The sequence below is a fragment of the Zingiber officinale genome, chromosome 1A, assembly GCF_018446385.1.
Source record: "Zingiber officinale cultivar Zhangliang chromosome 1A, Zo_v1.1, whole genome shotgun sequence".
Lineage (NCBI taxonomy): Eukaryota > Viridiplantae > Streptophyta > Magnoliopsida > Zingiberales > Zingiberaceae > Zingiber > Zingiber officinale.
In genome coordinates this window covers 5427597-5443936 of record NC_055987.1, presented here as the reverse complement: position 1 = coordinate 5443936, position 16340 = coordinate 5427597, and the positions used below count along the sequence as shown (strand labels likewise).

At 34.6% G+C, this 16340-nt stretch overlaps 1 protein-coding gene across 2 annotated transcripts; it reads right to left on the bottom strand.

The window, feature by feature from the left end:
- Nucleotides 1-3236: 3236 nt before the first annotated feature.
- Nucleotides 3237-16340, bottom strand: LOC122016401 (golgin candidate 4-like). 2 transcript variants are annotated; one of them, XM_042573687.1, is made up of 15 exons: nucleotides 15973-16340; nucleotides 13653-13751; nucleotides 13236-13358; nucleotides 11857-12054; nucleotides 11058-11193; nucleotides 10903-10967; nucleotides 10162-10332; nucleotides 9950-10024; nucleotides 9057-9176; nucleotides 7250-7546; nucleotides 7053-7118; nucleotides 5851-6053; nucleotides 4369-4423; nucleotides 4105-4290; nucleotides 3237-3823 (listed from the first exon to the last, which is right to left on the bottom strand). In XM_042573687.1, the coding sequence occupies exons 1-15, from the start codon at nucleotides 16186-16188 to the stop codon at nucleotides 3476-3478; spliced, it is 2358 nt and encodes a 785-aa protein (XP_042429621.1). In that variant the 5' UTR covers nucleotides 16189-16340; the 3' UTR covers nucleotides 3237-3475. The 2 variants fall into 2 exon arrangements, with proteins under 2 accessions (XP_042429621.1, XP_042429629.1); XM_042573695.1 differs by having other exon boundaries at nucleotides 4123-4290.

Genomic DNA, 16340 nt, shown 5'->3' with positions numbered 1-16340 from the left:
AAGAATTAATGTACAAATTCTTTTTTAAAAAAAATCCGAATAAAACTTTTCATGTTACAAATTTTCAAGTTAAACAAAATTTGAAGTAACTTCCAAGTTAGAAATTTCAAAAAAAAAAATTGAAATGTTTTAAATAGTTGACAAGAATTTAAAAGCATTATCTTAATTACTTATCAGTTTCTCAATTAAACATTTTAATTCGATAATCAGCTTCTAAGCTGTAGCGAGGCACTAGGCCTTCATGGTTATTGGATCATCAACCACTTCTAGACAAAGTCTTTTAAAGAATTTAAATATTTAACTCTTTCTGAAAGCCTTAATAAAAACATGTTTTAATCTAAACAAGATTTTGGAATCTAATATAGGTTCCTTCCTATTGGGTTAATCAAAAATTTAGGAGGTATATATTCTTTGAGAATTTTTCTAAGTTGGCCTTGATGATGTCTAATATATCAATTTAACTTACCATAAATTCTAATTTTTGAAAGTTATTCAAGTATGCATGGTCATTTTTCAATTTTTCGATGTCTATTTTTAATTTTTTATTTTCTAATTTTAGATTATCATACAATTATAGAAGACATGCTTTTGCTAAATTTAATTTTAATTCATCATTTTCCTTTTCTAGTTTAACTAGATCTTTAGCAAGACTTTTAATAAATTTAAAGGACTGTTTGGGAGATAGAGCACATACCTCACTTACCTCAATTTTTGATGCCCCGTCATCACTACTTTCTTCTTTTGATGATCTTCTCCCTTCATCTATGCTCATTTTTTAGCAGGTCTCATCTTCATCTTGGTGGATTGCTGTTAGAGCAACTCCGGCGTAGACTTCGACTTCCAATTCGGAGGACGATGATTCATCCCATGTGGCCTTCAGACTCTTGCGTTTAGAGGATGTCAGTCTTTGAGACTTTTCTTTCTCCTTGTCCCTTTTCTTTAATTTTGGGCAGTCATCCTAGATGTATCCTTCCTCGTTGCAATTGTAGCATAGGGCCTTCCTTTTGTTTCGATCATCTCTCTTTGTCTGCGATTTAAACTTATTAGACTGTACAAATTTATTGAGTTTTCTTACCAGAAGAGCTGCTTCGTTTTCATCAATTGATTCGTCGGAGTCTGAATCGTTGGTTCTTACCTTCAAGGCAACGTTCTGACTCGTTTTTTCTTTGTCCTGCGTACTGAGATTCGTGTAATTCGAAAATAGAAGAAAAACTTTCTGAAGTACTTACCTCGAGATCCTTAGATATATAGTAGGAATCTACTATAGTTGTTCATTCGGATGTTCTTGGGAATGCATTTAACGCATACCTTTGTGCGTCCCGATTCGTTACCGTTTCTCCGAGGTTTTTTAGTCTGATAATCAGCTCCTTAATTCTTCCGTGTAGTTGTGCTACTGACTATCCTTCTTCCAACCGGAGGTTCGTCAGTTGATTCCGGAGCACGTCTCGTCTCGCAAGCTTTGTTTCGGAAGTCCCTTCATGTAACTCCAAAAACTTTTCCAGAGCTCCTTCGCGGAGTTGTAATTTCTGATCCGATTTACTTCCTGAGGTGGTAGCACACTAAGCAAGTAGAATTCAGCTCGTCCGTTCGCTACGAAGTCTACTTGCTCCTTCTTGGTCCAGTGATACTCTTCTTTTTCTTCTCCTTGGGGATTTTTGGGGGTTACAAAATCATATTTAATTATTAATAATATTTCAAAATCGATTTTGAAAAATACCTCCATTCGTTTCTTCCACGATGCGAAATCTCCCTCGAATTTAGGTGGGTTCTGATACCACTTGTTGGATCGAAAAGAATTTAGATATCTCTACAATGATATGATATTGTCCACTTTGGGCCTAAGCCTTCATGATTTTTCTCTTGGGCTCTACCCAAAAGGCCTCATTCCAATAGAGATATCTTTTCTCTTATAAACTCATGATATTTCCTATGTGTTTTCAATGTGAGACTATATTTGTAACATTGCAACCCCAACAACTTTGCCCCTGGTTGAGTGTGTAATATAATATATGAACACATTCGAGTAACAAACTCTCCTTTATAAAAAATTAATTTAATTTTTCATATCAAATACTAAACTAATAAGAACAAATACTATACTTAATCTTACCCAAAAGGTCGCCCATAAATTGAGTAAGGGTGTGCTAGACCCATGCTAGAGTGACGTTCGAGAATCTAAGTAGACTTATAAAAAATTAATTTAATATCATACTTAATCTTAGCCAAAAAGTCGAGAAAAGTATGCTTTCTAACATCGTCAGCCCGAGGTATTTATAAAAACTTCTTTGCTCGTAATGTTGTAAATTCTAAAATGTGAAACTAAAGAGAACTCTAGCTGGATTCCTAATTGATTAATGAGAAAAAATCTCAATAATAAGTTGCAGCTGAGTCTCGAACTCTAGATCCCTGATTGATTAATGAGAAATTTTCAATAATACGCCGCAACTGAATATCGAACTCTAGATCACTAATTAATTAATAAAAAAAATTCTTAATAATACACCGTAGCGAGTCTTGAACTCTAGATTCCTAATATTTGTAAAAATTACTAATAAAATTTGAAATTATTTTCAATGTGAAAAAAAAATATTAACATAATTTTATTTTAGATTTTATTAAAATTAATTAATAAATGGGATATATTCTTAATAAAATAATAGTAAGATATATATTTTTTAAAATTGTAGTCATCCTTTTTTCTCTATTATTTTAACTATCTCATGGATCTACAATTCAAGAAATATTAATTTTAAGGCATAAATAGACATGCATATAATTCTATTATGAGTTACCCAAGTGATGAAGAAAACTATTCTTAATTTCAATTTGATGTTTATCATTTTACGATTTGACATATGCACAAAGCTACGATGCGAGCATCGTTTGCATAGTCATTTTACGATTAGATGTATGCACAAAGCTCAGAGTAAATGTTATTTTGCATAGGAGGAAATTTTGAGTTGCGCAACTGGATTAACAAGTTTAATTGGGTTGACGAGCAACATAACTGGACTGGTTTTCCGGCCAATTTACACCAACAGCCCAATGCGGCGGCTACCTTCAATTATATTCCTGCCTTCCCTCTAACATAATTCTCTTCATCGCAAGTAAACAGGCCCTAGAACTCAAAGTAACAAGAAGGTAGCTCTTGACCCACAAACAAGAATCTCAAAATGGAGGAAGGTTTGTGCAATAATGTTTCTCCCTCAGATTGGTTCGTTGCACAAAGCAACATGTTTTACAGGAAGACAAACAATATAGACAGATTTTCTCTTTAATTCTGAAATGTTTGTACAAATAGGTAGCAGTCTTGGATTCTGTTTTTTTTTTCCCTCTCGTTTTCCCTCACTTGGATATTTGACAACGCGACTAAAAGAATATTTTCCTTGCATCAACGAAACAATAACTTAATGAACAAACTACGAATAATTGCATTCACATGGATTCTCATACCTCCTCTAAGCAAGCATTAACGTCAATATCTTGGCAGCAGTCTTGAGTGACTAACACTACTTTGGGAAGGATGCACCGAGGATGTAAGAGGAACTGTAGCGAATTCAGCATCCAAATGGTTAATTTTCTGGGTTATTTCAGTAGGACGCGTAGAAGAGGTCCGGCTCGCTAGGAATTGTCCACTGGGCGAACCAGAAACACTAGTCGCACTCTGGAATTTTGTTGCATATTCTGGAACAGATGATAGTATTCCTGAGCTTGATGTGCTCATGTCTTGAGGATTTGACAATCTGGACAGATCAGACGATTCCCTTTTCTCTCTTTCTTCAGTTTCTTTGAGAAGAAAATCGACCCATAAATCAGTGAACGACTGCGGAACATAACAAAGAATGTTACGAACATCCATAACAAAAACATAAAATGAAGTGTGTTAAAAGGATTGATTAACTAAGCCACACATGGCAAGCAACTCCCTCGAGATAGAGATGTATCAGTTCAGTTTATGAGGTTGACAATTTCACATTGTATTATCGATACAATTTAAAACAGGTCAAGATAATTCATTGTGGACTAGATTAAAACGTGACTGGCTTTGTGAAGGTTCAAGAATAGGGAAAGGATAGAAAAATAAGGTAAAAAAGACAGTTGAACCTGATTATCTGAAGCAACCTGTGATGAGGTTTCAGGTGAGCTTCCTCTCATAATGCCTCCAACTAGTCGACCAGGTAGACCTAATACACCCCTGACCACACCTTTTCCAGCAGCATGTTGAGCTATGCCTATCCTCTGTTTATCTTCGTCAGAGAAACCCAACATACGTGCCATAAGGTCAAGAACCTAGAATTGACAGGTTTCCTGATAATTTAGTCTACTAAATTGTGCTCCATAAGTGTTTCCTGTGACAAGTGAATTTACCTCTTTGCTGTGATTCCTCTGGAAGTATGTCACTAGTAATTTGATAACTATTCGCCTGCCATCAAAAGCAACATTAAACAAGTTGCATATAGTCGAAGATGAAATAGAAAGGCCAAAGAAAATTGTTGTTTCGACAAATTTGAGGGCATTCAATTGAAAAGGTCACATCTAAGAACAAAATAGTTAGGAAATTTGACTATTTGGATTGTGAAGACTTAACACTCGAGTGTATAATTTCATTGCAGATGCATAATCATGGAATCTGATCCGCTGAATCTACATGAAAACGTGCATGACATTATTGTCTGTCTTATTGCCTCAGACAGAATTGTTTTCAGTATTTTCTGGGAAAGAAATTGCATATAGCGCCTCAATACTGTCCTTAGCATCCTGGGAAGGTAAAATTCATTTGCAAGGGTTACCACGCTCATATACTTGCTGATAAAATGGTCACTGGTAAGTAAAGTCACAGGCAAATGATACATAGTTTAGCTGTTGATACATATGCCAATCCTGTTTCCAAATAGAACTTATTAATTGATGCAGATAAAAATTAGGTTTGAAGTTGCTTTGTTTTGAAAATGCTCAAAAAGATTGTGAGCAAGAAAAAAAAAAAAGATTAATTTGCATGAATCGCATGTTACCATGGTATTCTATGGAATTAAGAAAAAATTCACAAGTATCAAAATTTCCCTTTAGACCTAGGATTTTTTTCACCAACAATTATGAGGCTTACAGAAATTTCATGATGTCCACATAACAAGGTCATGCATAGCATATGATGAGTAACTAAGAAAGAATCCTATTGTTACCATGGTGTCCTAGGGAATTATGATAAATTCAAAAGTGTCAAAACATCCCTTAAGACCCATAATTTTATTCAACAAATTTTAGCAAATTCAGAGTTCCAAGGCTATACACAAAAGCATATGCATATGCAGGTTAGAGACTCTGTTGATGGATTTTACCCTTTCCAGCTCCAAGAACTACATACAGCTCATTGTATTTATTAGTAAACTATGTGATCATCTACTTAAGTATGCAAGTGAAAAACATAGTTAGCCATGTATTACCAAAGCGATGATATGAACTCAAATAATAAAAAAAATGTTCTGTAATTTAAATATTACCAATTATTGTTCATAAATTCTACAAATTAAATAATTCTTAGCCTGATAGGTGAGAGATTTCCTATGAAAATGTGGGAACATGAGAGAATTCAAATATTGCATAAGCAAATGCCAATAACTTCCCATTCTTAATTATATTGAATCTCAAAATAAAATGGCCGAAGGGTTGCTTATGTGGTAGTCATCAACAAAGAAGTAAAAAGAACTCAACTCTTAACATTCTTATTTTTTAAACTAGTCTAAGCTCATTGTAAATATCTACTTGAGCACTTGGCCACATGCCTAGCATCCAAACACAGAATCAACAAACAAATTTTAAAAAGGCGAGGAAAAAAAAAGAACATAAAGTAACCTGTCAACATAGTTATCTGAATCCAACGACATCCTGTTTAGTGTCATCATGCTTTTCTCAAGAGCATGCCGTAACTTTACATTGTCCTCCTCAAGTTTCTGTATGAAACGTTTTCCTTCTAATAACATTGTCTCTGTTTGTGTGAGTTTAGTGCCTATCTCTTCTTTTTCTCTTTTCGATATCAGTAGCTCCTGATTTGCAACCTACAAGACCAGAAAATTGCCCCAAAAATTTGGTGAAGAAAAAAATGGCAAAGCAACACATGATTTGTCTTAGTTGGGACAAGCCATTTTCCTCAAGTAAAAAGGAAGACATATTATACTCATCCACATGGCATCCAACTGGAAGTTTATAAATTATAATAGCATAAAATATGTCATCCGCAATTAGAAAATATTGGGTAATGCTTGGTTTGGTCAATTTATGCACCCATTAGAGTAGACTATCAAAGAATTTTATTCTAGTAATAGGGTGAAGTATACATCAATTATAAAGATGAAAAAAAATAGGAAATCATGGCTTTGGAGCAAATGGCTACATAGGCATCTGCCGACATATATGATGCAGTGAAGCAACATGCATGCGAAAATGGTCACATATCCAGTCTTATCATTCATCAAATAGCTTTTTAACAGAATGCAAGAATTTTCACGGAATATGGTGGTCAGACCAAGCAATAAATACAAACATGTATTTCTCATGCTATGGGACCTTCATGTGTTACTAGGAATATGTATAACCAATTAAAACAAGTTGCCAGGACTACATAATTACCAACAATATCCAAATTAATGTAAATCATTTAGTTCACTGGAGTCTAAAAATTTGGCACAGTTCATCAATTAAGTAGCTAATAAATGAGACTAGTGCATTTTCATGTTTTCTAAATGATATATTTATTACATCAGTTAAATCTGTTGATCTGCCATATAAAAAACAACACAAAAGTATCAGATTCTAAATCTAACTTCAGACACCCAATACTCTGTGGCCATCCATGACTACTACTAGGTTAACAAACAACTCACCACCAGTAGCACGAAACCCAGAAAGCCATATTCTAAGCACAAGTTTTGAGTACATAGCTGCATAAGCAGTAGAGAAATAGACAATTGTGCGACAACAAAAATGATAAAGGTAGTATAATGGAACTGGTTGTGTAGGAATCCGAAATATATACATATTTAAATTTTCAAGAATACCTTCAACAATTCAGAAAGCTTAGCAGCTTCTTCTCTAGCAATGAACAGATCTCTTCCTAAACGTTCCTATTGTGGATAAATGCCAAAAATATATTATTCAGTGGACAATCAATTTTGCCAAAACAACGTAAACTACAAAATGATGTTATATTATATACTAAGTTCTCAAAGCATGAACAAAGACAAAAAGAACTCACCTTTGCTTCACTTTCGGCATAGTACTGACCAAGGGCAGTCTGAAGATTTAGCAACTCAACATTTTTAGAGTCGATTATGCTCAAACAGTTTGCAAGTTTTTGCTTTAGGTCATCAATTACTTCATTTAACTTATGAAGTTCATCATTTTTCAGTTTCCTGAACTCTTCCTTCTTCGCTATTTCCTGCTTCAGAGTCTTCTCCAATTGCAGTACACGAGCTTTTAGTTGTTCACAATTTGCTTGAAGGTCTTCAATCATTTTACTGTCCTCATCCATCTTGTCTGAATCTTCAAGTTCCTAGATATTTACATGTCAACTGAAATATCTCAATTTATAAATGCCTTCATTCATGAAGGCTGAAGCACCATATTGCATTATTTAGCTAGTAGTCTATCCCCTGGATATTAAGATTGAATGAAACACTAAAATGGTGGGGGGATTCATCATGCCATAACATAGAATATTTTTAAAAAACCTTTAGGTTTTATAGGTAATTGATCCAGCACAAGCCCTACTGGGGCAGTCACATCAATTTAGGAAAAATGCCTTCATGCAGCATTTTTTTTCCTTTCAGATCAGGAACTTGAAGAGTAGACCACTAGACTTCATCAACTGTATTTTGCTTGCAAAGGTAAGGTGAAGGAAAAATTTATCTCCAGATCTGAAGGAAAAATTTATCTCCAGATCTTCCCAAGATAGTCGTAAAACGGTTGTTGTTTTGTTTCTTTTTCTGATTTTTGTTTACCTAAATTTTTATGATTTTTCCGCTTAATTTTGGAGAAAATTATTCATCCTGTTACTTGTATGCAAAAATTAATATTATACAATGATATCAAAATTTTGATGGTAAATATTTTTTCCATTTTTTTCAATATTGAAATTTCTTTTTTTCTGGTAAATGAGAAACTGAAAAAAAAAATCACTAACAAATACATAAAATAGCATTAGCACTCCGATATTGACAATAGATTAAAAAAAATGCCCGTTGCACGAAATTGCCACCAATGTGAGGTCCTGGAGAAGGGACAGACCACATTGGATCCATTATTCGTAGTCTTACCTTACATTTTCTAAGAGGTTGTTTCCGTGACCTCCAGGTCACATGACAACAACTATACCGTTGCGCCAAAGCTCCCCTTCCGATATTGACAATAAATGAATGTTCTTTTTAATTCATACCTTATTTTAAGCATACACTGGCTTCAACGTTTTAAAACATTTTTCTTTTCTAGGTGATCATATATGACTCCTCTCTGCCTATTATTTGTGTCCAGACAGTACCTACTCAAGTTACTGATGAACTTAATTAAAACAATGGGGAACTTTTATTTGGATAACTTTAAGATGGATTAATTCCATAAGTTAGAACCCTCTTATGAGTAGGTGTTCTTTTATAAAATCAAGCCAAGGCTAAGTAGGCATGCCAAATTATACTTAATTAAAACCAAGTGGGAACAAAGAATGACAATCTTAACTATCATATATAATGGTCTGCTCAAGAACATGCATCCCTAACTAATTCCAAAATTGAACCACTACAATTCAAGAACTGGTCCAGTACATTGACATTCTTATGACTTAGAAAGTCTACAACCAGAAAATCTAGCTTAACTTGAAATTATATAGACGTGAAACTTTTGCAAAGTTGCTTTTCCAAGTCATGGTGAGGTGACTTTGCAAGTCAAAAATAATTGATAAAAATGTAGTTGATGATATTAAGAGTAAACAGATTAAGTAGATAACTTTTCATTAGTGTGAATTGATTATAGAAAGACTCTTTAAGAAAAGCAAAGTAGAAAAGAATTACCTTCTCAAGCAAGTGTTGCTTTAGTCGGGCTGACTCCTGTAATGCTTTGTCTCGTTCCTTGTTGGCATCTTTGAGTTGTTCCTCCAACTTCCTTAATGAAAGACTCATCTTCTCAACATCCTTCAATTTGTAATGAGTAAAACACTAATAAATAATTTCATTCTTTAAGCATGTTTGAAATGTGTGCACTAGTAGAGTACAGTATAGCCAACATATGTGATACAAGAAACAACTTGTTAATTAGTGTCTCAATGTAGATAGGTATGAGGAGATTCAGAGGAGAGCTGAAGACATAAAAGTACAAGGATACAACTTCTTATTGTTGAATATCACACTGTGGCAGACAGAGGCACACTTTAACTGTAAAATAGTCTTATGGAAATTCCGATACATAAAAGAGAGGAAATATCAAAATTATCGAATATCATATTATGGAAGATTCTCTTACACAGCAGCATGGCCATCCAGAACCAAAAATCAGTCAAAGGAAAATATAACAGAACCAAAACAGGAGACAGGTCAAAAGAGAAAGCAAAATTTTAAGCAACTAAACTAAATACAGAGCAGCAAAGAACTAAATTAATGGCGATCAGGAATTAGACTAGTTTTCAGGCAAGTCCTAATAGCAGATGAAAATGTTTACTGAAGGATTTAAGCAGGAATCAGAGGAAGACTGATCACTACACTGTGAGACTATGCAGACTATGATAATGCATATTAAAGTTCAAACATAGTAACAGCAATAGGATCTTATTCTTCAAATATGGAAGGAGAACAGTGGGATTTGAACATAGACATGGCCATGCCATTAAAGTAGGATTCAACAAAAATACATAAGTGCAAACTAGTTTAGTTCCTCGCATTTTTCATGAAACCATAAAAGCTACCAATACCTCTGTAGAATCAATATTCTCACTCGAAGCTTTCATATGAAGTTTCAAATTCTTCTCAAGTTCATCCTTCTCCATCTATACAAATAGCTTAAGTTAGAAATTCCCACTGTAAAAAACTCTCAGAGCAACTTACTAAAATCAAACACAGTTACAAGTCCAATGCTGAAGGAGTATAATTATATAGTTGGGTTTACATATATGCAGACACCAACCTTGAGTTTAGCATTCTCCTCCTCTAATTTGTTAATTGTATATTTCATACTTTCAATAGAAGCATTAGATTCCTGAATCATGTCTTGCTTTTTAAGTGCATCCTCCAATTGTCTTAATTCTGATATTTTTTCATCCACCTTCATACGCAACTCCTTCAACTCGACAGAATTCTGCACTTAAAAAGATAGCATGTTACAGATAATGTAAAATAAATATGTTCTAGGAAGAAAAGTAGACTGCCTAAGGACGGTACTAAACCAATAAATATGTACTAGGTGAATTATATTCCTCCTCTACTTAGAGCATTCACATCAGTTACCCTATCCAAAGATTTTATCCTAAAATTTGGATAGGGTAGCTAAAAAATTTTGCATAAGCTATCTTATCCATTCCCTAAATTTTGCATTTATAAATAGTACTTCTCTAAATTTAGGAAATGGATTACATTCCCTAACCAGTATAGAGGAGAAAGAGAAATAAGGAAACTGATATATAATGTAGTGAAAGTTGGATATCCAAATTTAATAAAGTAACTTTTTTACCCTAAATTATGCATTTTGGATAACGAAGCTGGTGTGGATGCTCTTACACTTTACTTAAATAATAGATGCTAAATACTTTGCTAACTATTTAACAGAAAGCATGCTAGTATAATGCATCTCTATTCATTAAAAAAAAAAAGTCTCGCATATATGTGGGAATATGACTAGAGCACAAACAAACTTACAAAAAACACTCACCATCTCCTTATCCTTCTTATGATCATTGAGTTCTCTCAGATAATCCAGCTTCAGCTGACATTCCTCTGTATAGCGTTAAATATAACGTAATATTAGATCAGAACTATGTAGCGAGCTAATTAATATAATAGAGTAATGAAAACAAAAGACGATACTTTGCAGTTCGTGTCTTAAAATTGCTTGATTTTCTTGCTCACTTTTGAGTTTTGTCCTAAGCTGTTCAATATCAGACTCAAGACTGGACTTTGATGCTGATAGAGATTCATTTTCTTGAAGTAAATCTAGATATTCCTACATAGCAATCCCAGAGTCACACATGATTAGTAGTATGATGACAAGAATGATAAGAACCTAAATATTAATATTAAAAATGGGATTGTAAAGATAACTGACTTATTTGAGAATGATATACATTATGTTTTGGTAAAAAAAATATCCTGATAATGTCTATAAATAAGGAGGGTTAACTACAAAAATATTTTTACTTTTACCTCTTTTAATAAATCTATTCCCATCTTCCAACTTTAACAAATCTATCCTAACCCGAAACCTCTAACATTTATTTACTACTAAATATTGACATAATATCCAAAAATATGACTTTATTGATCACAGTAGCAGAAATTTAATAGCACTTAGATTTAATATTTTTTTCCTTTTTTAAAATTGATTTTAATAGTATATTGATTATATATAACTAACTATGACATGGAATATAGAAGACAATATTTAAATCGAATAAAAAAGGTAAACTATACTAAACTTAAGTGTATTTGAATACTTGGAAGCTATGCCAATATGTAATCGTAACGGGATGACAAACTGGATGGAGTGATAATAAGTTAGGATAGATTTGTTAAATCGAAAGGTGGGAATCAATTTGTTAAAAGCGGTAAATAAAATGACATTTTTTGTCATTATCCATGACAAATAAATAGCAGCAGCTACAACTACCTTTCCATTTCGATGTGAATCTGCATGCCTTAGATCCACATTTTGTGGTAGGACATTAAGATCATAAGTTTGTATATCTCCATTGCGGAATCCATCCTGCTTGGTGACAGTAAGCTTTTGTGTATGATTCCCCACAGAATGTGAATTCTCTTGGGGAAGATACTTTTGCAATCTGCCGCTTGATTGTTCAGTATTTCTCTGAAAATTTTAAGATGTATGAATAAAAATTCTTAAACTAAGGGGCACATTGTTATGTTCGCTAAATGATGTGAGAAAAATAGTGAGCATACTTCAAGACAAGTGGAAGGAGAACCAGAGCCATAGTGCTACAAGGAACAATATTCAGAGGGAAAAAAACAAGCCTACCATGCTTGGAACAACTAATAAAACAATTGCCCGCTAAAGTTTCATCCAGGAAACAGGGGAAAGAATGATCTTTTAAGATAACTTATTAAATATTACCATAAGTTGATATATAACAAAAATAGCAGCATAGAACAAACTGTATAATTTCAGTATTTCATTATTCTTCTTTGAGGTACTGGAAGCATGATGATCCAAGAAAAACTGAGGAACATACTACTAAGGAAACTATAGATGGCAAAGAGACCAATAACCATTCCATCTTTTTTTCCCCCAAAAGGCCGATTAACCTCAAACCCAGTGCATAATGACATTAGTAGCAAGCTTACTGCTTACCTATAGCATTATATCTTCTTTTGCATCCAAAATTCAGTTTAAAACCCTCATCTAGGTAGGGATTGACCCAGGTAACATGTCACAATATATAAATGGACTAAAGTGGGTTTGGCAAGATCAAGTGCAATATGCTTCAAACACATGACAGTGTCACACTTTCATTAAACAAGAAAAAATATTAAAGGAGATTGCTAATCATCTCTAAGGTTGTACATACTAGATATCTGTTAGAAAAAAAAAATCAACGATGTGAAGTAGGCAGCAGTGTGGCTCGCATGTTTGAAGTGCTGGTTATTCTAATGTCACATCTTTCATTACCAGAGATTAAAATGCATTGGTTATGTTACGTCCCAAGATGAGCAAGTTGAAACTCATACTATGATCCTATGCGGCTAATTTCATATAGGTCTCAGATGGCTATTTGTCACTCTACAGCATATCAAATATAACTGATGATATGTAGACCACTCATTCAGAGAGTCTTATGCTCATGCAAAACATAGTCATAACAAAGCATGAATATTTGACCAAATAATTGTCAATAATATCCAAAGATTGAACACTTGATGATGTGGCAGCAAATCCAAACCTCAAAACTGTGTCAAAATTGATTGTGTCCCTTACTAAAAACCATGAGGCAAATCTCTCCATGTCTCATAAACATTGCTACTAAAAGTTACCTTGAGAAGATTAGAAGCATTTGATAATGTTGTATAGCTCTCATCACTTGAAGGATGTATTATGGAAGCTTCCAAGCTTTTCTTTAGAGAACCATTTTCATCACGAAGTTTAGAAAGTTGATCCTGTCAGAAATGATAACAAATAGTAAGACATAGGAAGATAACAGCTCATTCTGTCTATTTGTTCGGAATACTCCTTGAGTATATAGGAAAAAACAATTGAATATATTGTTTATGCTATCTTGTTAGTAGACTGGATAGTAATTGCTAAACAAAACTGTCACCGCTCGAAATAAGGCATGACAAATAATAGTATAAAGATCCCAAAGAAAACTATACACAAATGAATGCTTTCATATGAAGCACCGGCACATACAAACATAATCATGAGAGAAGAAAGATCTGGAATCAAACTACCTCTTTCTCCTTCAGCATAGTTGCATAATTCACTGAAAGTGCTCTAATCTCAGCCTCAGACGATTGCAGCTTCAGGATATCAGCTTTGTATTTGGCTATCTGAATTTGAACAGATGGAGAACAAGAAATAATCTAAGTTGTGTGTGCAAATTTGCCTAAATTGTCAGTAGCCACTCACACCAAAAAAAAAAAAGAAAAAAAGTTTGTGTAACATTATACTTAGTGCTCGTATCAAACTTGTTAAAAGATTAATGATTTATGAGTTTAATATGTCCCAATGTATAATACAATTTTTAAAGCATTCACAAAAAATCACCTCAAGTATGTACTATAAGGACATAAAATATAAACATCACAAACTCATACGTGTGATAACCAATAAATTACTTGAAATAAAAGAATCCAGACAAGAAATTCTAAAATCAACAAAACGAATTTATTATGGATTTTCCCATTTATTATGCATATAGTTTACAAAAGATACTTTCTTTCATGATTTATTTGGAAATCACTGATTTGCACTTTTCCAAGGATATCTATCAGTAAGACATTCCTACATGAAGGAAATAAAGCTTAAATGCATTTTATAATGGAATGTAGTTCCTTGCTTCAATTTGAAAAGTGCTAAGAGAAGTAAATTGGGCCTTAGGCCAAAGCTTAAATACTGATTACGGTGCTAGTTTTGGTGGTTGAGCAGAATGATAGGGCCTCATTGTCGGTCAACAAATCATGTTTGAATGAGTTGTAAATTGCCATCAACCAAACGGAAGGTGAAGTAGAACATCTATATTTTCCCCAACCTTTCTTGATGCCCTTTCTTACAAATAGACCTTTCCTTGATGCTCATCAGCCCTACTTATTGCTCATTTTCCCACCCATCAATCCTCACAGCTAGACCTACTTATTGCTTTCTACTTGTCATGCTTGTTCACTAATCACTCCTAGACATGACTCCTAAATGGCATACTAAGTGTCATTGTTCTGATGTAGAAATTGGCACCAAAGTTCAAAAAGATTCAAAAAGCCAATTTTGGGTGATAATTAAATCCTCGCCTCAAACAATGAAAAAGCTAAGCACCCAAGCACTTTCAACATCAACATATCCTATAAGTCTAATATAGGGAAAGAGCATATAGTGATCCTGACAAACTTGTCTTGCTTCTCCCATGTAAAATGCTTGTTCCATGTAAGATATTTTTCGGAGAATATTATTAATACAAATTTTAACAAAGGAGTACTTTTTCTCATTGGTGAAAGAGGGAGTAAAGATTTCCCCTCTCCTTTGAAGAGGGTGAATTGGGCTCACCAACAAGAACAGAGGACCAAGGAAGAGTTTGGCGATGAGGACACAAGGCTAAGGGACTAGCGACAAAGGTAGAAGAAGAAGGGGGCTTGCCAATGAAGACGAAGGGATTGAAAGAGGCATGTAGATGAAGTCACGAGGGCGGAGGACAGAGGACTCACGAATGACTATGGAGGCTTGTGGATGAGAGCAGACGGCTTGCATACAATGGGCAAACAATGGAAGGGGGAGAGGAGACTCACTATTGAGGGTGGATACACAGATAGGTAGGTGGAAAATAGCTTTACGGTCGGAAGTGATATTTCTCTCATATTTTTTGTTGACCAAGATTTTACCTCATACCAAATATGGAAAACTCAAAAAGGAAAATCCTGAACAATATTTTGTGAGAAACAAACAGACCCTTAGTCGTACAAGTATCCATTGGTTATTTATCAAATTCCTGAGAACATACTGTGCTTAAAAATTCTCAAGTTTCACTGGGCTAAATGCTTAAAAAGGGCAAAGTTTAGAATATGTAAAACAAAAGATGAGCAAAAACATCAAAGTGACCACAAAAAGTTGATCACTGCCATCATCTTGATTTTGCTTTAAATACCCAGCTCACTCTGGTCTAGTATTAGGACTGAATTTCGTTGACATAATTTATGCCTTGAAGAATACCACCAAACCACAATTCGAATAAGGTTCCTTTTAGAAGAATCTAACAACAAGAAATTCCTAATTTTTTAGGCGTAAGTTGTAAGGAGACAAGGGTCGCGGAGTAGGTCCATATAGACTGGCATTATCCTTTCAATTACTTACTTCTCGCATAGAGCAATTGATCTATAATTCAGAAGTATCCACCAAGTTCTTGAATTTCAGTTAACATCCCAAATTCTCAGGATCATTGTCCATAAAAGTTTAGAGTTTGACTCATTCCCCCAATTCCCAAAGACGCAAGCCTCCCAAGAATGAAGTGCAAGCAAATTTTCACTGAAGAAGCAAGATTACGTGGCTTCAAGAATTTAGGCATACCTCATCGTGGTGTCCGGAATCAACACCGTTAGCGACGGGAGACCTGGCAGGTGGAGAAACCCCGGACAACCTCCGAGAAAACCGACGTCCAGAGGAAGGATAATCCGTGGCTTCCCCGCCCCGGGAACGAGGGGTCTCGAGATCATCGGCGGCATCCAATACCTCGTTGGCCAGACGTGAGAGGCTCTCCCTGTAGGTGGCGATTGAACTCCGCATGGTCCTGCGCTTCCTGGATCCGAAGGCACCCACCGCCGGACTGGGGAGGGACGGAGGGTTTGCGAGTGAGAGGCGATCGAAAGGCAGATCTGACGACGGTGGAAATGAAGGGGAGAGAAGGAAGCGGTAATTAGCTTCGATTGCAATTTTCG

What these genes read in the sequence shown, in the direction of transcription:
- LOC122016401 (XM_042573687.1), bottom strand. Translation starts at nt 16,188, where the DNA reads ATGCGGAGTTCAATCGCCACCTACAGGGAGAGCCTCTCACGTCTGGCC. An exon ending in TTTAAGACACGAACTGCAAA is followed by an intron (nt 10,968 to 11,057) that starts GTATCGTCTTTT and finishes AACGCTATACAG; the next exon opens with AGGAATGTCAGCTGAAGCTG. An exon ending in AGCTTTCTGAATTGTTGAAG is followed by an intron (nt 6,054 to 7,052) that starts GTATTCTTGAAA and finishes CTGGTCTTGTAG; the next exon opens with GTTGCAAATCAGGAGCTACT.